Genomic DNA, 27,805 nt, shown 5'->3' on the forward strand with positions numbered 1-27,805 from the left:
AGTAACGATAGTCAATTAGTTTATTGACAGGGATATGCGTATAATCGACGAAGAGCATTCGATCTAGTTTAGAGTTTCATATCAATCAGATAACAAAAATGATCAACGAATACAAGTAGCGTAATAATGCAAGGATATTAAGATTAAGTAATAAAATAAATAAATAGAATGCTGAAAGGATTAAAAATCGGTACGGATACACTTGTGAAATGATACCTATTGCCCCGATCTAGCCATTTTATTGATATTGTCTATGATACGAACATCCAGTTGATACTGAGTAAGTATACTAATAATGTAATTGATTATTATACATATATATTACTGATTTTGGGTTAGAAGATGGATTTATTTAGATGAATAATATTACGATTGTTACTATCTTCATCTGTCGCTTAAAGTAGTTCATTATATGTGGTACATCATTATTATTACATATGCATAATGTAATTTCATATAGCTGTGTTTGGGATTATTATTTGACTTACCATTTTCGATCTATACTCGTATTTACAATTATCTCCAAAGTTATGGGCGCAATGTTGTGGCATTTTGGGTAGGATAGTATTTGATCTCGTATCAGTAAAGATCATACTTAATAGCTGGCACTGCAGTGAAAGATATATACAGTACTATGATTGCAGTCATTATGTATGACCAAGGACTACATCAAACTGTTTCAAACTATCTTCTCCCACCAAAATGATACTCCACAATTTATGACTCCATTTTTGAAGGAATGAGCGTTGGTGACTATCATAACTATTGGACCAGAGGGAGATTGTTTAGGCGGGGAAATCTGACTGTCTGGATGCGCCACATTTCCCTGATTGGCTAAAAATATTTGAAAAGATAGAAGAAAGTGCTTCCAGCAATCTATTTGATCGGCCACTTCTCTGATCGATAACTGATTACTCTCTTAGCTTTATTGGATGAAGAGGAGGATTTAATAGGCCCCAAGTAGAACATCAATAACTACGTATATTCATTTTTAATTTTTATTATCAGAAATGGAATTAGTATGGCAAGGTGTGCCAGTTGGGCTAGTAAGGAGTTGAAACTGTGCCATTCAGTGCAACCGCACCGGGCGCATTCCAATATTGACTTTTTACTTATTGTATGAAAATGTGGATGACGCAAGAGTTGTGGTGTTTTCACTTCAGCCACATTGGCAGTTGATTGAATTGCGCATGCTTCAGCCGCTCCATTGACTACAGATTGTTCACAGTCAGTACCAACCAGCCAATTCATTGTCAACCGTAGTCAGATTTATACAGTACTGTACGTACGCGTACACTACTGTATACTGGGTCATACTGTATAGAAGTAATAATTCGTTTTTTTTTTGAGCTACTTGTGGTACAGGCCTTACAGTACAACCCGTTTACAGTGTACAGTATACAGTACTGTACACTGTACAGTACAGTTCTTTACTAGCTTTGATTGAGTCTTTCATACTGTACTGTACTGTATTGTACTGTACAGTACAGTACACTGTAAAACATACCCTACAGTACTTCCTGTACAGTGTACAGTACAGTATATCACCGACTAACAGAAAAGTACAGGGTATTTTTCTAATAGTCATCAGGGACTGGATACTACAAGTGTTTATTTATTTATTATTTTTGTCGTCGTAGTAGACTTTCGTCTTCGTCTTACTAGTGGAAGTGTTGGTTGTTGGGAGAAAATTACTGTCGAGTTTATTTCATTGATACTTCAAAATTGGAATTCAACAGCCAAATGTGGAATATTAAAGTACTTCTATTTATCTCCCTTTGGGCATATTTAGAGGCAAAAGGTAAGTGATTTGACTGAAGAAAAATGTCTTTTTATCACATGGACAGTCAACTATTTCTTCATCTTTGTGAATAAATCACCAACCGGTGCTAAAGACTCCAAAGCTGTACTCTACAGTACGATCACTAAAAGTTAACATTTTTTCAGACTATCCATCATCACAGTAGGAAATAGATGGGATTTGAAATGAGTGATTTTTATGACTAGTCAATTCTGTAAGAATTAAAAAAATGCGGTAGATTTGGCTCGCGCACCAAAGAAAATCACTACACCGTCATGACCGTACGTACAGTACAAGGCACTCAGTGACAGAGTAAAGTACTGTACTTGACTAGTCGTAACCAAGTTATTGTTTTCTACAGTATAGTATGGTTCCGCATCTTGATGTTCCTTTTTGTCACACCTCTATTCTTGGAGAATGGAATGGGCCAAGCAAGCCAGCTAGGATGAATCTGATCCGATGAATCTTCCATAAATACACGACATTATTGTCATACTGACTTGACCATCTTGACAATTTTCTCATAGCGAAGATTTATCAAATTATCCATCTCGTGACAAAATGATACTGAAGCGTATAAAGAAAGTAATTAGAATAAAAGTAAATAAACTGGGAATTTTTTCATTATTTAGTTATCCCGTCAATAAAATATAATCATTTGGATAATGTATCATTCGTTTAGTTAATCCTGTCATTTTACTTTACATTCTTCTTTTTGGGTACAGTCGCTTCAAGTTTACGTTCTTATTCTGCTCTCCTCGTCATTTTAACCAAAGTCAAGGGTTGTAGTGCACATTCCTTCTTTCAATGGAATAAGCCTTTAAGCTTTTACCGGCGCATTATTATTTTTCTCTTTCTATTGATTGACGGTGTCAATCGAGGCTATTGTACATTGTAAAATACTATAAGATCGTTTCTAAGTACTTATTCGTACTTTTCACAATGGATTATAATTGTCGATATTGGAGCGTTTTCCATTGGAAAGCAAAAAATTCGCCATGCATTTCATGTGAGAAAATGTTGGCCGGCCCACTTTCGTATTTTTACATACAGTACGCTTCTAATTATAATTTCAGCGCCTTCCACTCTATGCTAATAATTATACAGTATATTATATATAATTATTGTCATTCTTGTGTACTGTATTAGCCAATTTGCCCCCTTAACAATAGGATTGTAGGGAGTACTGGTAGTAATAGTAATTGCACGTGATTGAAAATTATCACCACACGTACAGTACTATACCGTCCTTATTTATATACGGCAGGCACTGAGCCGTTATTGAGTTTCGCGGTATCAATTATATCGGATTAATTGATTTCTTTTTCTCTTTGTTGACTACTAGTCATGGATGGACTGGTAGGGCTGACTAAAATAATAATTATTATTATTATTAGTTTGAATTTGTCCGAATGTGTGTAGCTACATTTATTAAGAGCTTCAAATTCAGTCATCTGGGCTACAGGATTAAAAAGAAAATTTTCGATTGTTTTCTAACAACCGTTATGCAGTTAGACAATTACAATTAGTCAGTATATCGGCATATTACAGATGCCAACGAATAATCAGGGTTTTATCAACAAAGATAACGATGATTAATAACAAATGATGTGTACACTACTAAAAGAATGTCACCAGAGTAAATAAGTATTTTATCTACTGTAGTACTATCGACAAACTTCAGAAAATACTCTAAATAGTGTTATGTAGAATTTGCATCTGTTAAACCGTAGTTCTGGAATTATCGGAATTTCATACCTTCAATAAGGATGGATGAAAGCGGTAGTCAATCAAGCGATTGGATATCTTGGTTTAGACACTTATTATGCAAACTATAGCATACAAGTTATCTAATTTCCTGAACTATCCATTGTGTAGTTTATAGGAAGACATATGCTTCCGTACCACACTTTACGATCTAAATATAAATCATCGTCATGATGTCATTGATTGTTTTCTTTCTTTTATCCCTTAATTAATATAGCGATACAAAACAATGTCGGACAAGATTTCGTTGTGACTTACCTGGAAAGCGATCATAAAGTGGATAGCGTAGGTATGACCGTTATTGCGGTTAAAACTACTGAAATAATTATCCTAACTGACGACGACGAAGCTTATAAATTTGAACTGGAAGCTGGGGCATCGAAAACATTAACATTATCTCGTAATCGTCGCCAAAGTGGTGCGACAATAAGCTCTAATGTGGTTCAAGTTAGTGCGACTGAGGATATTATAGTTTATGGTATGAATTGCGTCTTGTCACCTTCAGATGGATTTCTTGCTTTACCAACGACTTCACTCGGAAAGGAGTATGTCATTGCCAGCTTTAAACCAACTTCTGCATCACAATTCTCTATTACAGCTGTAGAAGATAATACTCTGATCAATATTAGCTTAGTGCAGTCTCCTGATAAGAATTCTCAAAGATATCAACAAATACAACTTAATCGGCTTCAAACATATCATTTCAAGGACGAACACACTGATTTAACGGGAAGTATTGTAAATTCTGATAAGCCTGTTGCAGTAATAAGTGGCAATAAATGTGCTCGATTGACGCTAAATCAGGAGCACTGCAATTTTATTGTTGAACAACTATTGCCAGTTAAAGCATGGGGTAATCACTTCATTAATGTTCCTGTTCCGGGCGAAGAACATAGTCAGGAGAATATCTTTCGTCTTATTAGCGCTTTTGATGGGACCAATGCCAATATTACTATCGCAGATACAACCAAGAAGGTAACAATTAATAGAGGGCATTATCACGAATTACATGTTCCATCCGACGCAGATTTTCATATAACGACGTCAAAGCCTTGCTCAGTTATGCTATACATTAAGGGAATACCGGGAAAGAATGGGTTTTCAAGGCCTGTCCTGATGTCTGTAATTCCTACAGAACAATTTTCAAGTGGACAATTGTTAAGTACCATCGGCGTTTTTGATAAAAGTGTAACGAATTATATGGCTATAATAACAACAAATAATGCCACAAGTTTAAAAATGGATATGCTGCCCTTGTCAAAGGGATTGAAGTGGAGTAAAATTAATAATCGGTATTATTCAACTTTATTCAAGATCCCTCAAGGTGCACATTTACTTCATCAAACTCTTCCTACAGAAAAGCTAACGACCTATATATTCGGAATTGGCCAGGGAACATCAGTTGCTTATCCAGCAGCTACAAATGTTATGGCAGTATCGAGAAACTGTGTTCCAACTGTGACCCACGCAGCAGGAAATGATATCGACGACGATTGTGATGGTATTATCGATGAGGAATTACAAAACAACATCGATGATGATGGTGATGGCCTTATTGACGAAGATTTATATGCCACGTCTCCGGATCTTCAATTGGACAGCGCTCTACATTTGCAGTCTTGTGATATTCATTCGACAACCAAGGATACTTACGACAGTAAAACTTTTAATTATTCAATCAATTCCAAGTGTGTTCTGTATGGCAGTTCAGCTTTTTCTTTAAAGAAAGTTGACAGTAATAAACTCACTTCACGTTGCGGGAATAGCCTTATAAGAGAATGGATTTTAACTGATGCCTGTGGTATGACAGTACGAAAAAGTCAGCAAGTCCAAGTTTTACTCCCTATTAGTAACAAAATTACTCTACCGCAAAATTTTATTGCGAAATGTTCTAGTGATGTGTCTCCAACAGTAACTGGCAAGCCTTCTGTTAATACATCTGTCTCGTGTAAGGACGTTAAAATTCCGGATCCATCTATAAATTATATCGATAGAGTAGAGAGATCTTCGTGCGATGAAGTTATTTACCGTAAATGGAATATCAACTATGAAATGTTTTGTGGGGAAAATATAAGCCATACTCAAGAAATCCGCTTAGGTTTGTTATTTGAGCATTCCGTAATTCTCAATTAACCTGTAGAAAATATGTTGTCTATTAGTTTACTGTAATTTACCAATTTTTCCGTAATACAAGAATATCTAGTCAGATTAGACTTTACTAAATCAAAGATGATTGACTTTTTTTTACTCAAGTTGGCTATAGAGCACCTATTCTACCGCAAATTAGAGATCTTAACGTCAGTAAGAATGCGATAGGCGTATTTTGGTCGGTCAAACCAGATGAGACAAATTGTGTGACGGAACTGTTATGCCAGTATAAACCTGCAGATAGTGATGAAGCTAAATCTCGTCAAGTTGATAAATCAGTGAATCCCATTTACCTTACTAAGTTATTACCTAATACCACCTATATTATTAGTATGTATACCATTACCAAATGTGGTCGAAGCCACACTCCTGTAGAAGAAGTTATTACTACACTTGTTGATGGTAAGAAAGTACTGTTTGTTTCCTATCGCGTGAACAGAAATAAAGCTACACCGGTATGTCATGTTATTATTATTTATCCTTAAGGTGAAAAATATACTACGGTGACTACACCATACACTGAAAGCAGCACAGCATCAGATCCGGCAACCACTCCAGCAACAAGTTAGTTCCAGTTATTTTAAATTAAATTTGATAATGTAGATTTCTTATTATAACCTTACGGAATATTTAATGTACATTAATAACATTTCAGCTATGACATCCACCGATAAAAAGCCGGGTGAATTGACTGGTAAAACCACCGTTCCTAATCCTACAAGTAAAAGCACCACTGTTGACCCTACAAGTAAAAGCACCGCTGTTAACCCTACAAGTAAAAGCACCACTGCTGACCCCGCAAGTAAAAGCACCACTGCTGACCCCGCAAGTAAAAGCACCGCTGTTGACCCTACAAGTAAAAGCACCACTGCTGACCCCGCAAGTAAAAGCACCACTGTTGACCCTACAAGCAAAAGCACGGCTCCCAACTACACAGCTAAGAGTACAACATATCCAACTGCCAATCCACAAATAAATGGCCCAGTTAGCACTGGAGTTATCACCGTTATTGCTTTAGTAGTTGCTATTTCGCTAGTTACTGTTGGAGGTGTGGCGTATAGGTAAGTAAAAACAAACATTTATGTGCATCGTACATACGTATCAATGTATCATTTTTTGAGTAATGCTATCTTTGAAAGGTATATTAATTTTGCTAACATAATTCTGATAATAGATATTATAAACGAGGACATCAATCCGTTAATGTTGCTAGCAAGAAATCTGTACCGCCTTCACAACCTTCATCGAAAGTACCCGTCGACATCGTTTATGCTCCAGAAGTCAAAAAAGGAGCAGTCCCAAAAGGGACTTCTATTTAATTTATTCATTTTTTATAACCATTATTTTCATGTTGAATTTCAGTTATATGATTATGTTTCATGTGGTGCATATTACTTCTATATCGTTAAAGTTAAATTGCACCTTTGTAGATTCAAAGTATCATTCCTAAATTACAGCTGTATACTAATATATCTACCGATGGTGAAATCTTACCAATCTGTACCAGACAAAGCATTTATGACATGACACTGCATTGCATTAATATATAAAGTGTATGCTTGATATAATCATTTACGAATCTTGCAGAAGCTATTCTATTATATAACAGTCACTAACTGTAAATAATGACCGTAACGTACTTCGGGCATTTCATGTAGATTTATAATCTTATACCGTAGTACCGTACCTACGGTTATCCTTAATGATATTACGATACGATACTTGTTGAATGTAATGCATGTAGAACAGGTACTTGAGTCGTATAGCTTTTAATAAAGATGGAATGTGTGTTTGATACACTCACCTATTTCAAAGCTATTGCATAGGAATTGGATTGACTGTAAATAACTGAAATGATTATTTGTACGTTTGACTGGACTTTAATGGCTTTACGACTACAACTTTCCCTTGCTAGTAATAATATCGGCAAATACGAGTCCTGGACCGTTCGTGGAACTCTTTACATACAGTATTTTTTTTAGAGTCTGTACTTTCTGCTTTATTTCGTCTTTGTGACATTATAGTAATTTAAACAGTGTCGTGATCAGTCGGAAAAATGGAAGAGAAATGACGATTTTGATGCAATCAACAACACTTTTTTGATATCAATCAATACCAATGTCAATTATATTATTCATCGTGCTTAACAGATTCACTTTAAAGTCTTCCAGATTATTGTTTTGCTTAAATTTAGTCGTTTCAACTAGATTGAAGGTGCGAGCAAAGCGAAATTACGCAGGTAAATATAAACATGTGTAAAACAGATGTGATAGTAAATCTATATTCTACACTGCACATAGGACTTCTATTTACGACATCTGTTTTACACGTTACAGATTATACAGTACTGTATTATACTGTACTGTACAGTACAGTACAGTACTCTACTCTACAGTACAGTACTGTATGGTGAATGCCCTGTACTGTACCAAAACCCCGCCAATCTTGTCCCAGCTAACACAGTACTGTACTGTACAGTGTCGATCGCAAACTCTCAGGAGAATTTTCAGTTTCAATTCACTACACTAGTTTGGCTGTGAAACTGTCGAAATTTGGATTATTTTGTGTATTCTTGGCTGCCTAATTCTATTTTATCATGTCAGAATAAGCTCAATTTGCTTATTAGTTCAATCGCCTTGCAAAGGGAAGCCGACAGCAAATTATAAGTGCCTTTCACAACAAGAATTTTTCTATGTAGGTCTATAAAGAACAGTCGTAAATCATTTTACTGCACTCATGAGCTGAAAATTGTATTCCTTATTTTTGAAGTTAACATATTTCTTTGACCATTTATACGTTAGACAGATCACTAAGTTAGGATCATATCGAGTTTATTATACTTATGGATGTCATTCAATACAATAAAAATTAGTTTTCCCTACAATTTTCTTATTTATTCAGTAGATTTCATTTAAAGCAGATACGAATAAATTCTGTCCCAAGCAAATAGTTAGAATATCTACTGAGAATGTTTTCAAGCCTTGTAGTTGACTTAAGTTGTTATCAATGCAGTATCACCCTTCTATTCATAATGTTATAACTCGATCATGGATGGTACTGTAGAGGCTGTTGTTGGCCATATCAACTCAGTGACAAGAAATTACTCATTTAGCTGATGCTACGTTAAAAAAGGAAGAGCGAATGGATGTTTTATATATATTATAAATACCAATACAGTATTTATGCGTAGTCGAAGTGACGTCATTTGTATGCAAAATGCTAAATCGTGAATTACTAGATGTGAGTCTAGTTATCCATAGCCAACCTTCAGTGTATTTATAATGAGAATTAAAACTAGCTTACTACCTTGAGCTACATTCATGGTTGTAAGTGATTTTCTACTGTTTATGCACCCATGGTTATAGTTGATGGGTTAGGAAAGTATCTAATTTCGATGGCTTGAGGGTTAACCAACTTGATACTTGTCAATTTCGTCCTGGTCTTCAGCTATCATGTTTACTGTGCTACCTATATCCTTTCATACGACGTGGTAGTTTTTATCCTACGACGTATTAAGCTGTTGCTATTTCAGTACTTGAATTAATAGTATCGGCCAAATTTTGTTAAGGTCATGACACGCGTAAAAATAAAATTATCGTAGAAGTGACACGATGTACCCGAGTATCCGTGATCAAAAGTTTGATTTCCATGACATCCGAAATAATCAATAGGACTTTAGCCCGTACATTATAAGATACGATAGTAATGAATCAGTAACATGATTCTATAACTGTACGTCCTCAATGCCTAGATTTGATATGTTTATATGTATACGAGCATTAAACGTATTTGCTAAAGATACATGTTCCTGATAATTTCCTCAGTCAACACTTGTGGTAGTTAGTATGGCCAATGGAGGGATACTCAAACATGTAGTATGAGTGATAAATAAGAAAATTTTACTAAATATCCATAATCACTTTTCAGTCTTACACTCTATATATGGATATTAATATTCTAGTTGCAGATTTACAGTAACATCTAAATGCAAGTAACTATTGCTACAACATGATATTCAGGGTTAACAACCGAGAAGACAAGGATCCCATCAATGTATAATTTACACATAAAGCTGATAGGTGTAGCGATCAATTATCACCTGATCCATACTTAATTAACCACGAGTTAGAAAATATTAAATTAGATTATTCGCCATTGATAACAAATATCTTTTTTAAGTCTAATGACCAATCCAACTGCAAATACCACGGACTGTAATGTAGGCTAAGCAGACATGGAAGATACTCCTCAACGTCGACCTCTAAATCCACCCGACAATGACCAGGATGACAACGTTAATAACGATGTTCATGATCCAGATATACGCCTGAAACATTTGTGCTTAAACCAATGCTTAAAATACCAAGTAAGTCCAAATGATGTACTCATACCTACACTTACGTTGCAACGATACTAACTATGGATATTTCCTTGATATTTTATTTTTAAAGTGAGTGTCCTAGGTTATATATTGGGTGCTATAAATTAATAGGTGTACTTGTACTCTGTTGACTCTACACTGTAGGATGCAATTGAAATACATTTAAAATTGGTTGATAGAGCACTGGAAGAAAATCGAAATTTGCAGGCATGAAACATCCATTAGTCAATCAACTATAGATTTCTTTTTACGTTGGAATAAAATATTAAAGTCGCGATACTTTACTATCACATAGATATCACTGACTAGCAATGGTTACAATTTATTTGACATTTCATACAGTTTTACTACATATTTTTGTAGCAACGTGTAAGTGCCAACATCAATTCAGTTTTGGTGAGGCCCGGAACTAGTATGCGGCACCGTTCTTTACGAAAATTTGTTCCATACTTTGTCGACGACAGCGGAAAGGTAGTTACAATTTGGATGTCTTAACTGTATCACGACGACATAATTGTATTATATACTACGTATGAACATTCGCATATAGACTATCATTAAAATGGTAATCTGCTGCCTCCTCGATAATTTAATAACATATTCATTATTATATCTTATTAGACCCCACCGAAGAATGAAGATGCTCGTAATGAAGAAAGAGCTAGAAATTCTGTTGTCGTTAATATTAAAAAATGTAATATTTAAGTATCGACGTTTTCAATATGAATCGAAACACTTACAGTATTGTACGTTAAAACATTGCATTTATGCCGTTCTGCAGGGACTGCTAATGATAGGAAGCTGCTTGCTGCTGCGGTCCAAGAACAAGTGCTGGAGGAAGAAATCGCTCCAATTTTATTCAAGTAAGTTTTTGTCATTTGGCAAGAATACTACAGAGTATAATATTTTAGTACATGATAATGATCTACGAATGTATCATCATTATTTATTATATACCGATAAAGTTTGTTGTTATGAACTTAGTAATAACCAGTAATTAACATGTTCATCCAACAGACGCACTGGCTTAGAGATCCAATATAAAAAATCTGAGGATCCTGATATCAAGAGCCAAATCAGCAAGGAACAAAAAGCAATTGATAAGTTTCGGTAGGAACTATTTATTACCAACCAAATACAATGATATCATTTAAATCTGTCTTACTAAATTTACTAGTCAAGAGCAATAAATATTTAAATTTCAACTGTATTTAGATCGCTATCATTAAAAGAATTACTTATGAAAGTCCGTATGCCTAAAATCAACTGGCGAAGAATTAGTTCTCAGTTTGTGAGTTATTTTATTGTCATAGTATACAGGCTTATATCGTTTCTACTATGTAAAACTTTTAAAATATTAAAATTATACGACATTTTTAGTTGCCTCGACACACTCATTTTCAGTGTGAGTTACAATGGTTTAATGTTGATCACCCTAATATCAACTATGGCCCTTGGTCAGCAACGGAAGATCAAAACCTTATAAATCTCGCGCAAGAAAACAAATTTTTGAATTGGATTGCGATTGCAAGATCTTTAGGAGTAAGTAAACTGTCGTATTTTGTTTTACGAGATCATGTGTTAAACCCAATATACTCGTACGTACATACTTTACGCATTGGCAATAGTAATAAACTTTGGTTGATGTTACTACTACCTACACGTTAGGTAAACCGGACTCCTGCCCAGTGTCTGCAACGGTATATATTACATCACGATAGCAGTGTATTTAAAAGGTAATAAAGAATGGATCAGTGATCAATTTGGCGTACTTTTTCCATGATTATTAGCATCTTGAGTCGAAATAATAATACTAGTAATATCTTGTTACTATGATTGTAGTCGATGGACAGAAGATGAGGATGATTCTCTCAAAAGTCTAGTTAAAGCCCTAGGTACAACAAGCTGGCAACAAGGTATTTTTATAATATCAGTGGGGAGATTGTCAGAAAATTTTATATTTAAAATTATACAATTGAAACTGCTTTATCGTAATGACTTTGATTTGCATTTTCTAATCGCCGTTGAATTTTAGTTGCTAGCTATATGGAAGGTAGAACGGGTCAACAGTGCATGTTTAGATGGAAAGCAATCGATCCTGATAAGAGAAGAGGAGCGTTTACCAAAGAAGAAGATCAGGTATACTGTGAATCAACCTACAAATCATTTTAATGATATTTATTCATTCATTCTTAAATTTACTTGCATTTACGCTTACTATGACTTATATTAGCCACTTACAGTTAAAGCTAATAAAGAGTGCTGACATATGTCTGGCTGAACATATTATTGTCGTATCGATTTTTATATATGCTTAATATTTATAGAGAATCGGTAAAATACGATATCTAGCTTATAAATCCGACTTGAGGCAAAATACGTATAGTATTAAACAGCGGAAACTATAAATACTGTACTGAGTACCAAATTTTCATCACCTTTCATTCGAAGTTATATCAATAGAAGTTTTCCTGGCATACTTTACTGCTTTAGATATCCTGAGTGTCTTATTTGAAGTCTCATTTTAGTATAGGCTGCACCAGATGTAATGACTGAAATACAATATATATCAATCTTGCCCAATTTCGTAACTTTAGATAAAGAATTAATGTAAATTATTGAAAGTTAAATAAAACCCTTTTATTTATCGATGTTGTAACGAAGCTTCTGGAGGAAGGAATTAAGAAATATGGATCAGGACATTGGCGTAAGATTCAGCAAACCTTCCTACCGTGGCGGACCGATATACAAATTAGAGACAGGTAGCATTACGTTTTCCTATAAACCGAACGTTTTTGTAAAGCACAAAGATTAATTACGATGCCACTGTTGTATCATTAGGTGGATTAATGTTCTCGATCCCGAAGTCAATCGCAAGAGATGGACGATAGACGAAGAGAGGAAACTTTCATCACTAATTCAACACATTGGTGAAGGTAAGAGGAGGCGAATTTTAATGTTTAACTGATTAATGCTAGCGAACTAATCTATGCAAGTATTATAAACGGAAATTTTGATGCTATGCATTAGGAAAATGGTCACAAATCTCTAAAGAAATGAGTCTTCGAACAGATAATCAATGTCGTAGGAAATGGATATCTATTCAAGTAATTTAGAGATAATTTTTTACTTTTTCTTCTTTACCTATTGTATCAATAGTTTTACTTATGTAAGAGTTCTGACCTTGGACAGCCTATTAGATAATGATCTATATTCAATTTTTAATATTTATTCAAATAGAATTCCTCTAAAAGGAAAGCACGATATCAAAGTTTACGGAGGTTTCCAATAAGTGGCAATATCTCAGAAAATAGCGGCTTTGATCAATTGTTCACAGAGGCAGGGAAAGATACAGTAGCATCAAATAGTACGCACCTGGTAGAAATATCAGAAAATCTCGCCGAGAAGCAGCCCCTAGCAAAGAGATCATCTAATATAGGTAACATACGAAAACGATAACGTTGCCCAATAACAACCGTAACCGTTTGATAGGTTACTCTTATAATATTCTCTGACACTGTAGATACTGAAGATTTACAGGCGATACAAGGTAGTCCTGCAAAGAAGCAGAGTCGATCAGACGAATCGTTAGGTACGCATACTGATAATTAAAATGGGGGACAAACCTGCATTAATTAAGATTGATAAAGATTGCGCGATATCCAAGGATAGTTGTTTCCCTATTTCTGAAGATAAACTCAAATTATGGATACTAAAGCAAGAAAGATTGATCTTTTGCTACAGTGTAATATCAAATTTAATTATGGTTTCTATTTCAGATGAAGCGAGGGGACATGAAAATATGATTACTAAAGAATCAGAGATAACGGCAGATCACAATTATGCTGCTACAACAGAAACAACCAAAAAATCGGCTGAAATAGATAATAGCAATTCTTCAGACGCAATCCTACCTACGGTAAAGACTAAGCCACAAGGTATACCAAAAGAAGCTATTTGGGATCTTTCTCGTCTACAACGCAGTATTGATAAGAAGCTGCTAAAATTAACTGATAAATACAGTGGATATTTAAGTAATAAAGGAATCAATTTTCCCCCTCAAGATAAAGACTTATATGAGAAAAAACTACAAAAAATTAAGAGCGTAGCCTATCAGGAACGCGCTCAGATTGAGAAACGATATCTGTTACCTACTGGCTATTTATCCGTTAACTTTAATGTAATATCAGTAAACATACCAAACCAAAATTCGTAATGTAAGTAAAATCATTTATCGCATTTAAAGTATGAAATGCTGCGATATTATTTATTCCTAAATGCAATGTTACCCATAGTGTATGAATAGATTGATAATTAATAAATTATTAATAGAAATCTGTAGAAATACCTTTTCCTTGTGCTGTGCGAAATTGATTGATGCATGTCGACACAGAAGTCTGGGATCAGTTCAGTAGCAGCTATAAATACAATTATAAAGTGTAATGATATAGCATATTTGCAAGCGTAACATTCTGTACAATTTACGTTTAGATTAGCATTTGTAATACAGATTTGTAAAAGTAAAATTTACAAGTATCTGTAGTATACCTTACTCTTAATTTATCTTATAAATATGTTGTTCCATATTCAGAATAAGACATTTGTTTATTATTAGTTATTTGTATTAGCGCCAGTATTGCTCCAAATATGACTACACACTAAATTGTATCTCCCTATTCATAATCTACCTTTATATCTAGATATTCACGCATTCGAAAAATTGTTTTGTTATCATGCACTGCTCACAATTCTAATTTGTGTCTTAAAGCAGTTTAACGAAAACAATCAATTATAAATATCCAATGCTGCAAAGTTAAATTTTTATTGGTAGTATCAGAGGTTACACGATCTTTTCTTAATGACCGTCACTGCTTAGGAATTATGCTGTTAATTTTTGTTTTGTGAATTATTTAATATAAGTATTTTACATTCTGAACGCAACCGTCAAACAACTTTTATTAAACTTTATTGTACATATTTATAGGTCATCATAATCATTTTACAAAATGCCCTTTCATCTGTGGGAGGCTATCGTAATGTAGACAAGTGTCGTAACAGAAATTATGTTACACAAGTTCTGTTGAATTCATTAATAAAATTGCAAATAACTATTATATTATTAATTAGTTTACGTCGATAACGGAGTACTAATAAAAAGTGATTGTATTTATTGCTATATTTTCATCCTTGATATTATCCTGTGATAAACAAAGTGAATTAAAAATATTCAGTATACAGCATCACTAATAGAATATTATTATAGCCTAGAAATTATATTTATAAATAAATTCTCCATGGATATACTTATGATGTAAAGCCTCAGTTTTATTGTATGTCGTACCTAATACTCTTGTGAATGTGTCCCACTCCTGTTATACTTTTTCACACGCAGTTTTACTGACAACTTTATCAAAAAGGAGGATTATCTGCAATATTTATCTCTTTTTCAAACATACAAAGTATCATACAGTACACATTTCTCGATGTCTATATATACTGTATCGTACGCGTACACTGGGCCGCACTATATTGCATACTAATATTTAATTATACGGATACATTTTTGCAACATATGGTACTAATATTATAAGTATGTAAGTGTACTACAGCATATGAAAGTATTTGAACTAGCTGTAGATATAACGATAAAGAACTAATGAGCTTTCACACTTTCAGACTCAGCTTGTTAATGCAATAGCTAGAAAAAGCGTAATCGCCTATTTTCGTTATAATGACGATAATGTTTACTTGAATAACTTTAAATTTACAAGCTAGTCCATTTAATGGCAATGATACATACCATAAACACAAAAATCAGAATCTTGTATTTGAAATAGAAATACAATGTATTTAATCGGTTGAAGTACAAGCATCAATATATAACTTCTAATTAGCTGCTGTGTAAATATATTTACAGTACATATTTCAATATGCATATACGTTTACCACATACAAATTTGCAAGATATTTCATTAGTTTAGCAAAGTTTAATTCAGGTTTGTAGCCAGACAATAATGGGATTTGTCTTTTATATGATATTGTCAATTTATTATTCTATTTACACTATGGTATATAGTATATACTATAACTCGAAGTTGTCCATGAAGAAGAAAACTGAGGTATTTCTAGCAATATAGTATTACAATAGTCAAGATTAAGTGAAAATCTATATGAACTAACTTAAACAATATCATTGATTGTTAATTAATCATGAATTGGCATATTTAAGAAATACGAATATACGCAGCTATGACTAAAATGATGATGTGCCTAAAAACATACCATTTATTTATGGAACCGATCTTAGTTATACGTAATTGAACGATTTTTTTTTGTAGCGAACGAATAATTCTGCATCGTAATTTTGTGATATTAAAAAATGCTATCAAATTTTTATCGGATATAAATTTTAAGCCCATTCTTAATAAGCACGATAAGTGTATAAATACATTTGATACATCTAGTTTTGCGGAAGTCTGATCGATGGCAGGGCTGTTAGCTTATATCTATTTTAAAATCGATAGAAACTTGTTTTAATGTATCTAGGCAATAATTAAATTGTCGTTTCTATAGCTGTTCTAACTCTTTCAATTTGTTCACGTTCCGGCATGACAGAACCATCTTTATTTCTGGAATACATTGCAAGAGCTTGAATATAAGTCGGTGGTTGACGAATTGATTCTTGTGCTTGATTATTTGGTTGTCGATATTCTGGTGATTTTATATAGTCGTCATAATTTGGTGGAGGTTGATTTCCTATTTTAGGTTTGATGAATAGGATGGTTAAAAAATTTCATATTGATTTTGTTGAGATTTTATTTATTGATTAGGAGATAATTTTACTAAAATCATTGAAGAGAATGCATATAATTTTATAGTGCATTTAGTGAATAGCTTACTTTCTCGTCTTCTGGTATCACGCCTATTACCATTAGTTCTTCGGCGAGTTCGTTGCGATCGCCGAAAACCTGATCGTTTGCATCGAACAAACCAGGTTATAGCTATAACGATAATCAATACGCTAAAACAAGATAAAGCCCAGCTAAAATAAGAGTTGGAATAGTAATCGCTGACAGGGAAGTATTGCTTGACATCTATAATAAATTTAAAATATAAATACTTCTTAGTTTTCAAGAATTATTCTTATGAACTACTATGAATATATCTAGTTATGCATCATATTAAGATAATATTTATTAATAACTGCAAGGCTGCATATTATTACGCCATTTTTTTACCAGATATTGGAGCAGAGTACCACGATATTTCAAAATATGAATTTCGAACTGTTCTATCACGGTATGCTGGTAATATCATAAACCAAGCTGTCGATGATAGCAAAGTAATATTATTGACAATTTTTTCAGCTGTTCGTAATCGTCCAACTTGATTTTTTCCTAATTTATAATAGAATTAATAAGAATATTTTGATATAAGATGTAAGTTACGTATATTGATTCAGGAAAGCTAACGAAAGTGATGTAAAAGAAAATATCTCTTGACTAACTAATTTACTAGTAGTGCCATTCTGAAAGTTATCAGGTGCGATATATAACAGTATAACGCAATGTATTTAGTTAATAATAAAGGTAAATTAGAGCAGATAAATTAATGGAACTTATTCAAAAGTGTTTGACTTCACAATTCTATATTATCTTTATTTAGCGCTTTATTATAATTCTTTTACTGTAACTTATACTGCCGCTGTTATATCTACTTCCGACAAATATACAGCTAAAAATAGTTCTATCAGGTCGAACGAATCTTTATTAATGCATCCTTAATACCTGTATCGTGATTCATTTAATATTATAGTTCCAGCTTACCTGGCACTAAGCCTGTTCCATAAGTAATAATGTTACCATCGCACATTTTAAAGTAAGACGTATTGAATACAAAAACCAATGCAGATCCCGGTACAGACTGAAATTTCCACAAACAAAATTCCAGATCGTGATTATTCGATGGTGCTTTCCGGAAGCGACCAGATGCAGATCGTATGACTAATCCATTACTACATTGTTGTTCTATATTAATGCCAATAAAAAGGAAAACTTAGTAATTAAATGTCCACAGTTAATAATATAATGCGATATTTGAAAATTAGATAACATTATGGAATATTTATGTTATTGTTTAAAGAGCTAGAGCAAAGTCATAGATAAGTTATTTTTCTAACCAAAAACGGGCCCAAATTGCATTTCAAAATGCGCCAATGGAGAATACACGTTTGTAGGATATAATATTTCAATTTCACCGCTAGTTTTTCTTGGAGTTAATGGAACAGCCCAATTTACAAATTCGCTTCGATGATTGGATTTTAATTGTAGACCGGAGACTTGGTAGTGAAATGAATCTCTTTCTCTAACGATAATAGAAGCATCATCGTCTCCTGCGAACTTGTTAATAATTAGAGCCATTGGCCTGCACCAAAATAATATTTAATTCATAAGATCGATATCAGCCTTCAAGTAACAGTATTATCGTAGATAGATGAGTAGAAATATTGGAAATTGTTTAATAAGTATAGTAAAATGAATGCGACAACAGTTAATCTATACAATTTTAAATATACTGCCGATATCGATCAATTAGTAGATATGATAATTTTTACACCTGAATAGAATATAAACTAGGATAATTGTATCAGAGGCGTAGCTAAAACCTCGGCTAAGCAAAGTGTAAAAGCTATCGGAATGACATGAACAAGTATCATTGCTGCAGTTCTCGAACTGAATCTGCTGAGGATACTTTACATTTGTTACATAGTAGTTTATAAGAAAATTTTTAATGTAGCTTTGTATCAAAAACGATCAATCCTAATTTTAATAATTTGTTTTTTACCCGTGCTGGTAGGAAATCTTCCATATACAGTTATATTGGTCAGGATTAGGCGAGTGAATAACCCCACTCGGCCAATAACTATGAGGCAATAGCTCGAATTGGTTATCCTTTTCGTGACTACTTTCTCCTTTTGTTTCACAAACTGGATTATTTTGAAGCAACATTGACACGGAAATAATTTTCGCATACAGTGACAAATCAGGATTGAAAGAAAAGAGAAGACTTGCTTAATACATGATGATGTATCAATGATAATATACATATAAATATTAATTAGGGAAGAAGAAGAATTAATTACGGTAGTTGATGCAATCAGTCAATATAATAATAATTATAGTATCATTTTCAAAGTATCAATACTGTAAAATTGACAGGAATTTCTCTACGAAGAAGTTATCATTACGAATTTTTATATAGGGGGCTCAAAAATAATATGAAGAGAATCCTATTCTAGGCGAATGGAATTTTAGACACTACATTAACCGTACGCGAAATAGAGTTGTTGAATTTGGTATTTAATGAATGATTAATCGATGATCACATACGCGTATACATGTGAATATTTAGTAATAAAAATTAATCTATTTTTCAATCTTAAAAGTGGAGATTTATAATTGTTTTGCAGTTGAATCTGAAAATATCTTTACTTGTGATTGCTAGCCACTCAATTTAATAGAACCTTAAATATAACATGTTAATATTTGGTAGCGAAGCAAAACCAACTGGCTTTCTAATCTTAACATTGTCAAATTGACAGCATTTTTCTGGCGATATAGCCGTTGCTATTGATATTTTCATGTTTAGAATTTACTGTAGTGCCCCATTAATTCGGTATATTCTTAATAATAACGTAGAGAAAAACTATTGAAAACTTTTACTATATTTACATTGACTGCCGAAGAATGTATCTGGAGAAAGGTAATGTTTCTATAGCGAAGGACTACTATCGCCAGGTAAAAAATGCTACTTTAAAATTATAGTTTTAAATACATATATGCTATTCGCGCGCACATCCTTTACTAGATTTACGCTGATTGGCAAAGGATACATTTAAAGAAAGAAATATTATAAAGGATCTATTTACAATTCTGTTAATAGTAAAGCTGGCCTCAATAAATAATTATGAACATAAGAATTGAAAAACCTTTACTAGATTATACTGGTTAGTAAAGGATGTATACGAAGATAGTTATATTCTAAAGAGAACTGATACAATTATCCTTGCCACGAAAACTAATTTTTAAAACTTAATACCGCTTATTATCTCTAATCAATATCATGAAAAAAGTACCAGTCCTTCAATTAAAGTCATATAGCATCTAGACTTTCAGTAAAGTTTGCTATCGATCATGATCAATTTATCTTCTCAAACTGTTGCTCCCTGTCTTGCTCAATTAATATTCTAGTGATCGTTTAATTATTGCCATTAATATTATCTTGGTCAACATAAATCGAGTAGGTAATGCTTTTACTTCTCTCTATTAAATCTTTCTAGTGAATTTAGCATTGATGAATACTAGTTTAATCGATACATGATGGGTAAATAACTTTTAATAAGTAATATCGTTTATTATTTTCCAGACTAAACTACAACTCTTTTAGCTGAATTGATGACCTTATGCATTTACACAAAAAGTTTACTTACCGCAACTGACATTTTGAATAACTGCGGTAGATGATGATAATTATTGATAGCAGTCAGCATCCATTCATTGATGATCCATCAGTTGATAAAAGTGTTAAGAGGTTAAAATAGAAAAATTGAAGCTATAGTTAACGCACCATGGTAGATGAAATTGACTAATGTATCAAATTATTAGCTAAGTTCATTAATCAAAATAAAATTCTGATGAAATTAACGTTTTATTTAAGATAGATTAGCTATAGTAGTGTGACTGGTGTAGGCAACTACTTCAAATTAGTCAAAGTCAACTGAAAAATGATTATGCAATACATCTATTTTCTTCCAATATTTTCAACAACGTGTATAAAATCTTATATTGTAAGAGCAATTGATTAAATCTATCGTTAGTCATTACGCTGATATTAACACCTTACCAAGAGATTGATTTAAACTAGCTAGACCAAGCAAGAGTAGCGATAAGGATGCTAAGTGAAGTAGGAAGAATTGGATGGACATGATGCTACTGTTCAAAAACAATCAACGAAGAAAGTGGATAATATTATTAGTGATAAATATCCTCACTTGTAGTATAAAATGAAATAAAAGATAGAACGATAAATCATGAATAGAATGATACAGCTCTGTACACTATACTTTAGTATAGGATAATTATAGCTACAGTATATGAAAATAGAGCGCGTAGTCATCTATTTTATGTTGTTATCTTGACATAACTGAAGATTAAAAACTCATTCAATATACAACATCATGTTTTGTTAATATGATGGTTATTAATATTTATCGACTACGGTATTCTATCTACTGGCGACGCTAAAAGTTAAAAGATAGGATAAAAGACTGTTTCAATCAAACATAGTGGAATAGTAGCCATATCATGTAGGTGTGATCAAAACAATTTAGAAGAGGCTAAAATAATATCAGACTTGAATCGTTAAGTTCAAAGTCCTAACCGTGCCTTACGCAACATTTAATCTTAATCTTACTGATTCAATTATAAACATGACGAGACGACTTCAAACTTCATGACTAGCCTAATCTCAATGAAATACCTTATCTTAAAAGGCAGCACTAACAAGCTATTACTGTTATTGAAGGATAGAACGTATGAAATAACACCCCTATAATCCTACATGATATCTTTTTCCGGATTGATTTAGAAACGAAGTAACATGGCAGACTAACTTTACTCGTACTTTATAGATGATGACATTATTATGATATTTTATATTTTCGTGGTATAATGAGAACAAAAAGCGAAGATTCGACGTCTTTGCAACTTGTTTTTTTAATCTAAACATTCTTAAAATGGTCGTCAATGGACTCTTTGTCATGTTGATATTATTTTTTCATTTTTTCTCATTTAGTATAACCAAAAAGAAGTGAAAATACGAATGAAGATTGCACTTACATTTGAGTTGTAGCGTTAAAAGCAAGACATAAACGGATTTAGGCTTTAAAAATCGATGATAAATAAGCAATAGAGTATAAATCAACTTTGTTTGTTGCCTTTTATCCCAAGAAAATAGATGCCAACTGTACAATTCAATTACCTTTTACCATTGAAATTAACAGAGAAGAATTCAAAAAAGAATAGGTTTGAATGATCTCAGTATGGCACTATCGTCTCTATTTGTAGACAGAAATTATACAATAGGTTGAATAAGGATGGAGATAGGAATTTTATTCTTTTTCAGCTTAGCCTATGTCGCCGTCGTCGTCGCCGTAGTGATAGTAAAAATAGTAATAGTGACAGTAATCTGGATCCAAATCGACGATGAATGGAGGGAAAGACTTACAGAGAATAACTACTTGACTATCCTTTAGTTTTTACAGCAAATAGTAAGACAAATAAACAATGACACTGGCACGTATGTTACGGAAACAGCTCTATCTTTTTTTAGTCAATAATTCCATACATGAATTGCCTCATTTTGCCTTATGCTATATTAGATAGGCTGCCATGGTGATATGACTACGCATGATGAGCGATATTTTTCAGTATGGCTCCATTAAGCCTCCTGTCTCATTTTCATAACAATATCTCTTTGTATTGTGTTATTATTTTCCAAGTAAAAATAGGCTAATTGTAATTGGTACTACATAGCTATTTGAAGTTACTTGCCAAGTATACTATCGTAGTCCATCATTTCTCTCCTGGCTAATAGTAAATATAAGCTTAATTTCTGTATAGTATGAATTTTGAGAAATGGAAATAGATGAGAATTTGGATAGTCGAGGCTTAGGGATTGCATATGGTCATAGTAAAATAGCACTAATTGATTTTCATTCCACAAGATTTCTATTTAGTAATACTATTTGTCAAGGAAAATATAACACTTTTTACCGCTGCTAAATATCGTAATGATAGTAAAATCATATTTATCCATCGATACCTTAGTACACATGTAATTTAGTGTACTACAAGCCAAAAATAATATTATTGAACATTTAATATCAATCATTATGCTGGTAAATGACTTATTCATCCAACTCTTTCGAGGAGGAAGCTCCTATTTTAGCCAGTAAGAGTTAGCTTAGTGATAGCAAAATCATACTGCGGTGCATTTCAATAATATTAATTAACGGTTAAGATTGATCACAATGCTGGTAAATGACTCATTCATTTAACTCTTTAAAGGAGGAGACTCCGAATTTTAGCCATTAGGAGTTAGCTAAGTGACAGTAAATCATGCCAAAACGCATCTTAATGATATTATTCAACGGTTAATATCAATTAATCAATTATAATTATCATATTACTAAATGACTCGTTCATTCAATTCTTTAAAGGAAGAGACTCGAATTTTAGATATGAACTTAGCTTAGTGGCAGCAAATCATACTGAGATACGCTTCAGTAATATTATTTAACGGTTAATATCAATTATCATGCTAGCAAATGACTCATTTATTCAACTCTTCAAGAGAGAAAATTCTAATTTCATTTGTTAAGAGTTAGCCTAGTGATAGCAAATCATACCGAGAGGCCTTTCAATTCTAATTAATCATCAACGGTAATTTTGCAGACATTATAATAACAGCTGTAGAATAGCAGAATAGTGCCGATTTTTACGGTGTGGGAGTCGTCACAGGAAGGTACTTATGCTTTACTAGTCAGGAATTAGTGGAGTAAAATGATACTGTCTAATAAAATGAGAAGTAAATAGATATCTTAATTTGCTACTATCAAAGATAATTTGGCTTATTAGTTGATGTTAAGATGACAGAAAAGTAATAGGTGTAGAAATAGTTCCGATTTAAATACTGCATAAATTGTCATAGAAGGGTACTTACAATCTGCTACGCAAGAATTAGCATAGCAGAATGATGTTACCTGATAGAATTTGATTTCAATAAATATTTTAATTGTTATCAAAGATGATTTAGCTTGCTAATCGATATTACAATGATAGCAGAATAAGTACAAAAATAGCAACGATTTTAATACCCATATATGTAAGATAGGAATGATTGAAGTAGGGTACAGGTACTTGAAGTTTACCGGTTAGGAATTAGCACAGTAAAGCGATGTTCCTTAATGAAACTCAATGGAACAAGATATTTCAGCTGTCAAAAGTAGTATAGCTTAAGAGTGAATACTATACTAGCGGTAAAACAGTAATTAATGTTACTTGATTAATGCAGATAGTTTAGTTTACAGCTTAGAATCAACTTCATGGGCAACTTGATTCAGATTATAATTATTTTAGTTTTAGCGGTCGAAAGTTAGCTTTATGATTGTAAAACAATTTCGGAAGGGTAGTTTTAAGTTATCATGAATAATGTAAACAACAAATTAGAAGTTATCATGATTGCAGAACAATACTAGAATATTCTAATTCTATCTATCTGGCAACAGTGCAGTGGTAAGTATATGCGTGTTATGTTTGGTAGTAACGACTAATATTTCGATAATAGTGAAATGATTCTTGCTAGTAAATCTAGGTATAAGGTCTTATAATACTGTCGTCAAGATTAGAGTACAGTCTTTAAATGGTTGATTAAATACTTAAGAACGAATTTTGTACTTCAAACCAGTGTAATACACTTATAAATGTAATATACTTTTTGTTGTTCATGGAAATGACGTAAAACTTCGACTTTACGGCACTTTAAGATTTAAATACTAGTCATGAATTAACTTACACTATTATATATATCTTACTAATATTAATATAGAAATAACAGAGAAGAACATGTGAGCAAGTGATAAATGCTAAATATTCATTGATGTGTTAGGATATTTTATTCAGAGTTAATGTTCAGCAATGCATACGCTTGAAGAGCATACAAGTGTAGTTACAAGATTTAAAGTGAAATAAGTTAGTACAAATGATATTTCATTTGAAATAAACCATCAGTTTAACGGGAGTTATGGCATTGTATAGAGCTACTAAATATACAATCAATCTTAATGTTATATTAGATGTTACATAGGCTAAGTTTAAAACTGCAGGAATGCTCAAAAGGTATGCACTCATAAATATAGATCATGGAAAAGCTTTCAAGTAGATTGGATTGGAAAGTATCATTACAGATTTTCTTATTTCTAGTATTGCGACGTTGCTTGATATTTTAACATATTTTATGCTATTTCAGTATAACTACTAGCAACATTAATGTTTTAACAGGATATAAAAATGCTCATGATAATAAAATCGCCAACTTTTCACCGCTAAGGAATAAAATTTGGGGTATATTTTAGTGTAAAATTTACGATGTCGCACTCATGTACGGTTATCAAAATAATTTCTTTTAGTATAGAGGGAGTAAAATAGAACGCAAGGGTAAATTATTCTAATATACAAGGTGTTGACTTTCAGTGTTGATGCATTAAGTTCGCTCTAAATATTTACGGCTTAAATGTACATAAAATCAGGTCAATAAGGTTGAAGTACCTGTATGGTGTATACGTATACAATTGTTTGTGTGAGCGATAGGAAATAGTATTGGATTATATGATATATCAAAGACAATTATTGAACAAAAAATAATGGATAGCAACCGTAGTAAGATTACCACTAGATAGCCTAAGAAATGTTATTGAACAAAGAACACATCTTCCAACATAGAATCTTCCTGATCTTTAATGATGTCAAAGCTGAAAGATGCTCCTTTTGAATAACGCGACCCCACAGCGTTAGGTCGTCCTTTCCTTTCCAGATTTTCTTCTGTTTGCCAATTTCTATATCATATAAGTATCGAAATATTGCATTTAGATATGTTGAATGTTTATTTTACTTATAATATAAGTAATGTTACATTATCAACGAGTGCTTCTTCAAGATTCATCAATCAATTACTGTAAGATAATCTAGAGCACTTTATCGTCTAAGTATATCAGGAAAATAATTAAGATTCTAATATACGCTTATATTGCGCTATAAATTACTTAAGTCTTTCAGTCTTGAATACATGGTTACAATAATTTCAATAAAATTTGAAAGATTTAGAATAATTAGCCTATAAATGTAAGGACTAGGCTAAGCTAGCTTTCCAAAGAAATCATATGATAATAAATATATGAAATCAGAATATTATTCGTTGTTGCTACTGTGATCGGTACTTTTGAGAGTGAAAGCATGTTCTACGCGATCATTTGGAAATAGAATTGTTCATGCGATCATCTTATACGGAAAGATAAATAGAAAAGTGCATTTATTTAATACATGGTACCTTATATGCCCATGAAGTTCATTCTTAGAAGGTTCAGATCGATTGGTTGTTACGCGAACTGCTCGTTTAGGGGTTAGTGGAGATGAAATATAGCCTGTTGATAATTCACTATAATCATTTTTTAGGTCTTTACTAGTATTATCATTATTGTGTATTGCAATTTGCTTTCTATGTTTGATTTGTGACAATGCAATATCGGTTAAATTGTCTGAATCACTTTCATCCAGATTGACATTGCTATGCCGCAGTTTATTAGGAGAGCTACGACCTGATGGTGAACTGTAATCTACACTGCGATGTTCTTCTCTTTCTAGATGGTTCAATTTTGGGGGTCGAGATGGCGTCAATCTTTGATTTTTTGGATCACCAATAGAGGATTGATCATCATTAGTATTATTGGACAATCTACGATGTATCTCTTTGGTATCTAGTAATTCTACTGATTGATTTGTAACATTTAATTCTATAGACTTTTCAAGAGATCGTAGATAGTGTTTAATAAATTGCTGATTTTCTATAATTTTTTGTTGCAATTTATCAATATTAACTTGATCTGACGGTGTTGTAAGTTGATAATTGGCCAAGGATTTACTATAAGGCTTTTTAAAAATTGTCAAATCTTTTGTTAGTTTCAAATTTGGATCGACAGGAAAGTTGGCTTGATCTTGGTTAATAATATTAGACTCATTTCTATCTGACTGTAACTGATTAAATTTAGGTAAGCAATCACGAGTATTACTCCGATGAGATGGATTACTTTCTTCATGAGTGGTACCAATGTATTGAATATTTTGTCCTAAAAGTTGGGCCGTATCTTGATCTTCATTTTCATTGTCGTATTTCTCTTTTGGCATAGAGACTACAGGCTCTTCAGCAGTATTAAAGTCTTCATACATTGTCGACAAATCTTTTTCCTGTTGAAGAAGATGAAAGTATTGCAATTCTAATAGCTTTTTCTGTTCTTTTAATTCATGATAAAGTTGAATAAGATTTATTTTTAGATTTTCTCCAGATGGATTGTCAAGTTCTTTCTTGATTAAGTCGTCATCATCGGATCGAAAATATATCTTATTTTTGTATGATTCACCATGATCATGATCATCTTTCTTGACCTTGTCATGTTCCAAATGAAATCCGTCATTTCCCACTACTTTACTGGAGGTATTGTTGCTTTCAACAACTATCCACCCATAGTGGTGAAAATAAATGAAGTAAATATAAATATTAGGCGAATTTTATATTCTATAACTCTAATTCTAAAAATTTTATAATCCTTTACCTTGATCTATACTACTTGCATTGGTATAATCAGCTTGATGTGTTATTAATTCATTAACCAATTTTAGTTTATCATTTATTTTTTGAATTAAATTCTCGTGCGATGGATTAGTTGCCTCACTTTCCTGGTCTATCTGAGATCCTTGCTTAGGGTTTGCGACTTTTGTTCTAATATTGCCTTCTCGGCTAATTAAAATATCTTTCTTGATAGGAGATTTTTTCCATATTGATGGTGAAGTAGAAACTCCCACCTGAAGAGAGTAAGC

General features: G+C 32.7%; 4 protein-coding genes across 4 annotated transcripts in view; 2 read left to right on the forward strand and 2 right to left on the reverse strand.

Moving 5' to 3' along the window:
• Nucleotides 1-2,743: 2,743 nt before the first annotated feature.
• On the forward strand, nt 2,744-7,035 carry TRIADDRAFT_52275 (uncharacterized protein; the record flags this gene model as incomplete). Its single annotated transcript, XM_002108086.1, has 6 exons — nt 2,744-2,810; nt 3,786-5,666; nt 5,822-6,118; nt 6,203-6,280; nt 6,372-6,777; nt 6,891-7,035. The coding sequence occupies 6 exons, from the start codon at nt 2,744-2,746 to the stop codon at nt 7,033-7,035; spliced, it is 2,874 nt and encodes a 957-aa protein (XP_002108122.1).
• Nucleotides 7,036-9,950: 2,915 nt separating this feature from the next.
• TRIADDRAFT_52276 (uncharacterized protein) lies at nt 9,951-14,313 on the forward strand (the record flags this gene model as incomplete). The annotated part of the gene is made up of 16 exons (XM_002108087.1): nt 9,951-10,082; nt 10,461-10,568; nt 10,719-10,791; nt 10,879-10,960; nt 11,115-11,207; nt 11,313-11,388; nt 11,478-11,639; nt 11,766-11,833; nt 11,940-12,013; nt 12,133-12,236; nt 12,762-12,859; nt 12,939-13,033; nt 13,128-13,204; nt 13,338-13,536; nt 13,621-13,689; nt 13,877-14,313. 16 exons carry the CDS (start codon nt 9,951-9,953, stop codon nt 14,311-14,313), a joined length of 1,947 nt encoding a protein of 648 aa, XP_002108123.1.
• A 2,337-nt stretch (nt 14,314-16,650) lies between these two features.
• TRIADDRAFT_52277 (uncharacterized protein) lies at nt 16,651-19,105 on the reverse strand (the record flags this gene model as incomplete). Its single annotated transcript, XM_002108822.1, has 6 exons — nt 16,651-16,853; nt 16,997-17,098; nt 17,336-17,494; nt 17,924-18,124; nt 18,277-18,521; nt 18,942-19,105. The coding sequence occupies 6 exons, from the start codon at nt 19,103-19,105 to the stop codon at nt 16,651-16,653; spliced, it is 1,074 nt and encodes a 357-aa protein (XP_002108858.1).
• Nucleotides 19,106-25,625: 6,520 nt separating this feature from the next.
• TRIADDRAFT_52278 (uncharacterized protein) overlaps nt 25,626-27,805 on the reverse strand; it is a gene marked incomplete at both ends in the record, with an annotated part of 2,782 nt that continues 602 nt past the window's right edge. The window contains 3 exons of the mRNA XM_002108823.1: nt 25,626-25,770; nt 26,262-27,441; nt 27,541-27,742. Coding sequence (XP_002108859.1) covers nt 25,626-25,770; nt 26,262-27,441; nt 27,541-27,742 — 1,527 coding nt within the window. The remainder of the gene's footprint in view (nt 25,771-26,261; nt 27,442-27,540; nt 27,743-27,805) is intronic.

This window comes from Trichoplax adhaerens, genomic scaffold (assembly GCF_000150275.1).
Source record: "Trichoplax adhaerens TRIADscaffold_1 genomic scaffold, whole genome shotgun sequence".
NCBI classification, from domain to species: domain Eukaryota; kingdom Metazoa; phylum Placozoa; class Uniplacotomia; order Trichoplacea; family Trichoplacidae; genus Trichoplax; species Trichoplax adhaerens.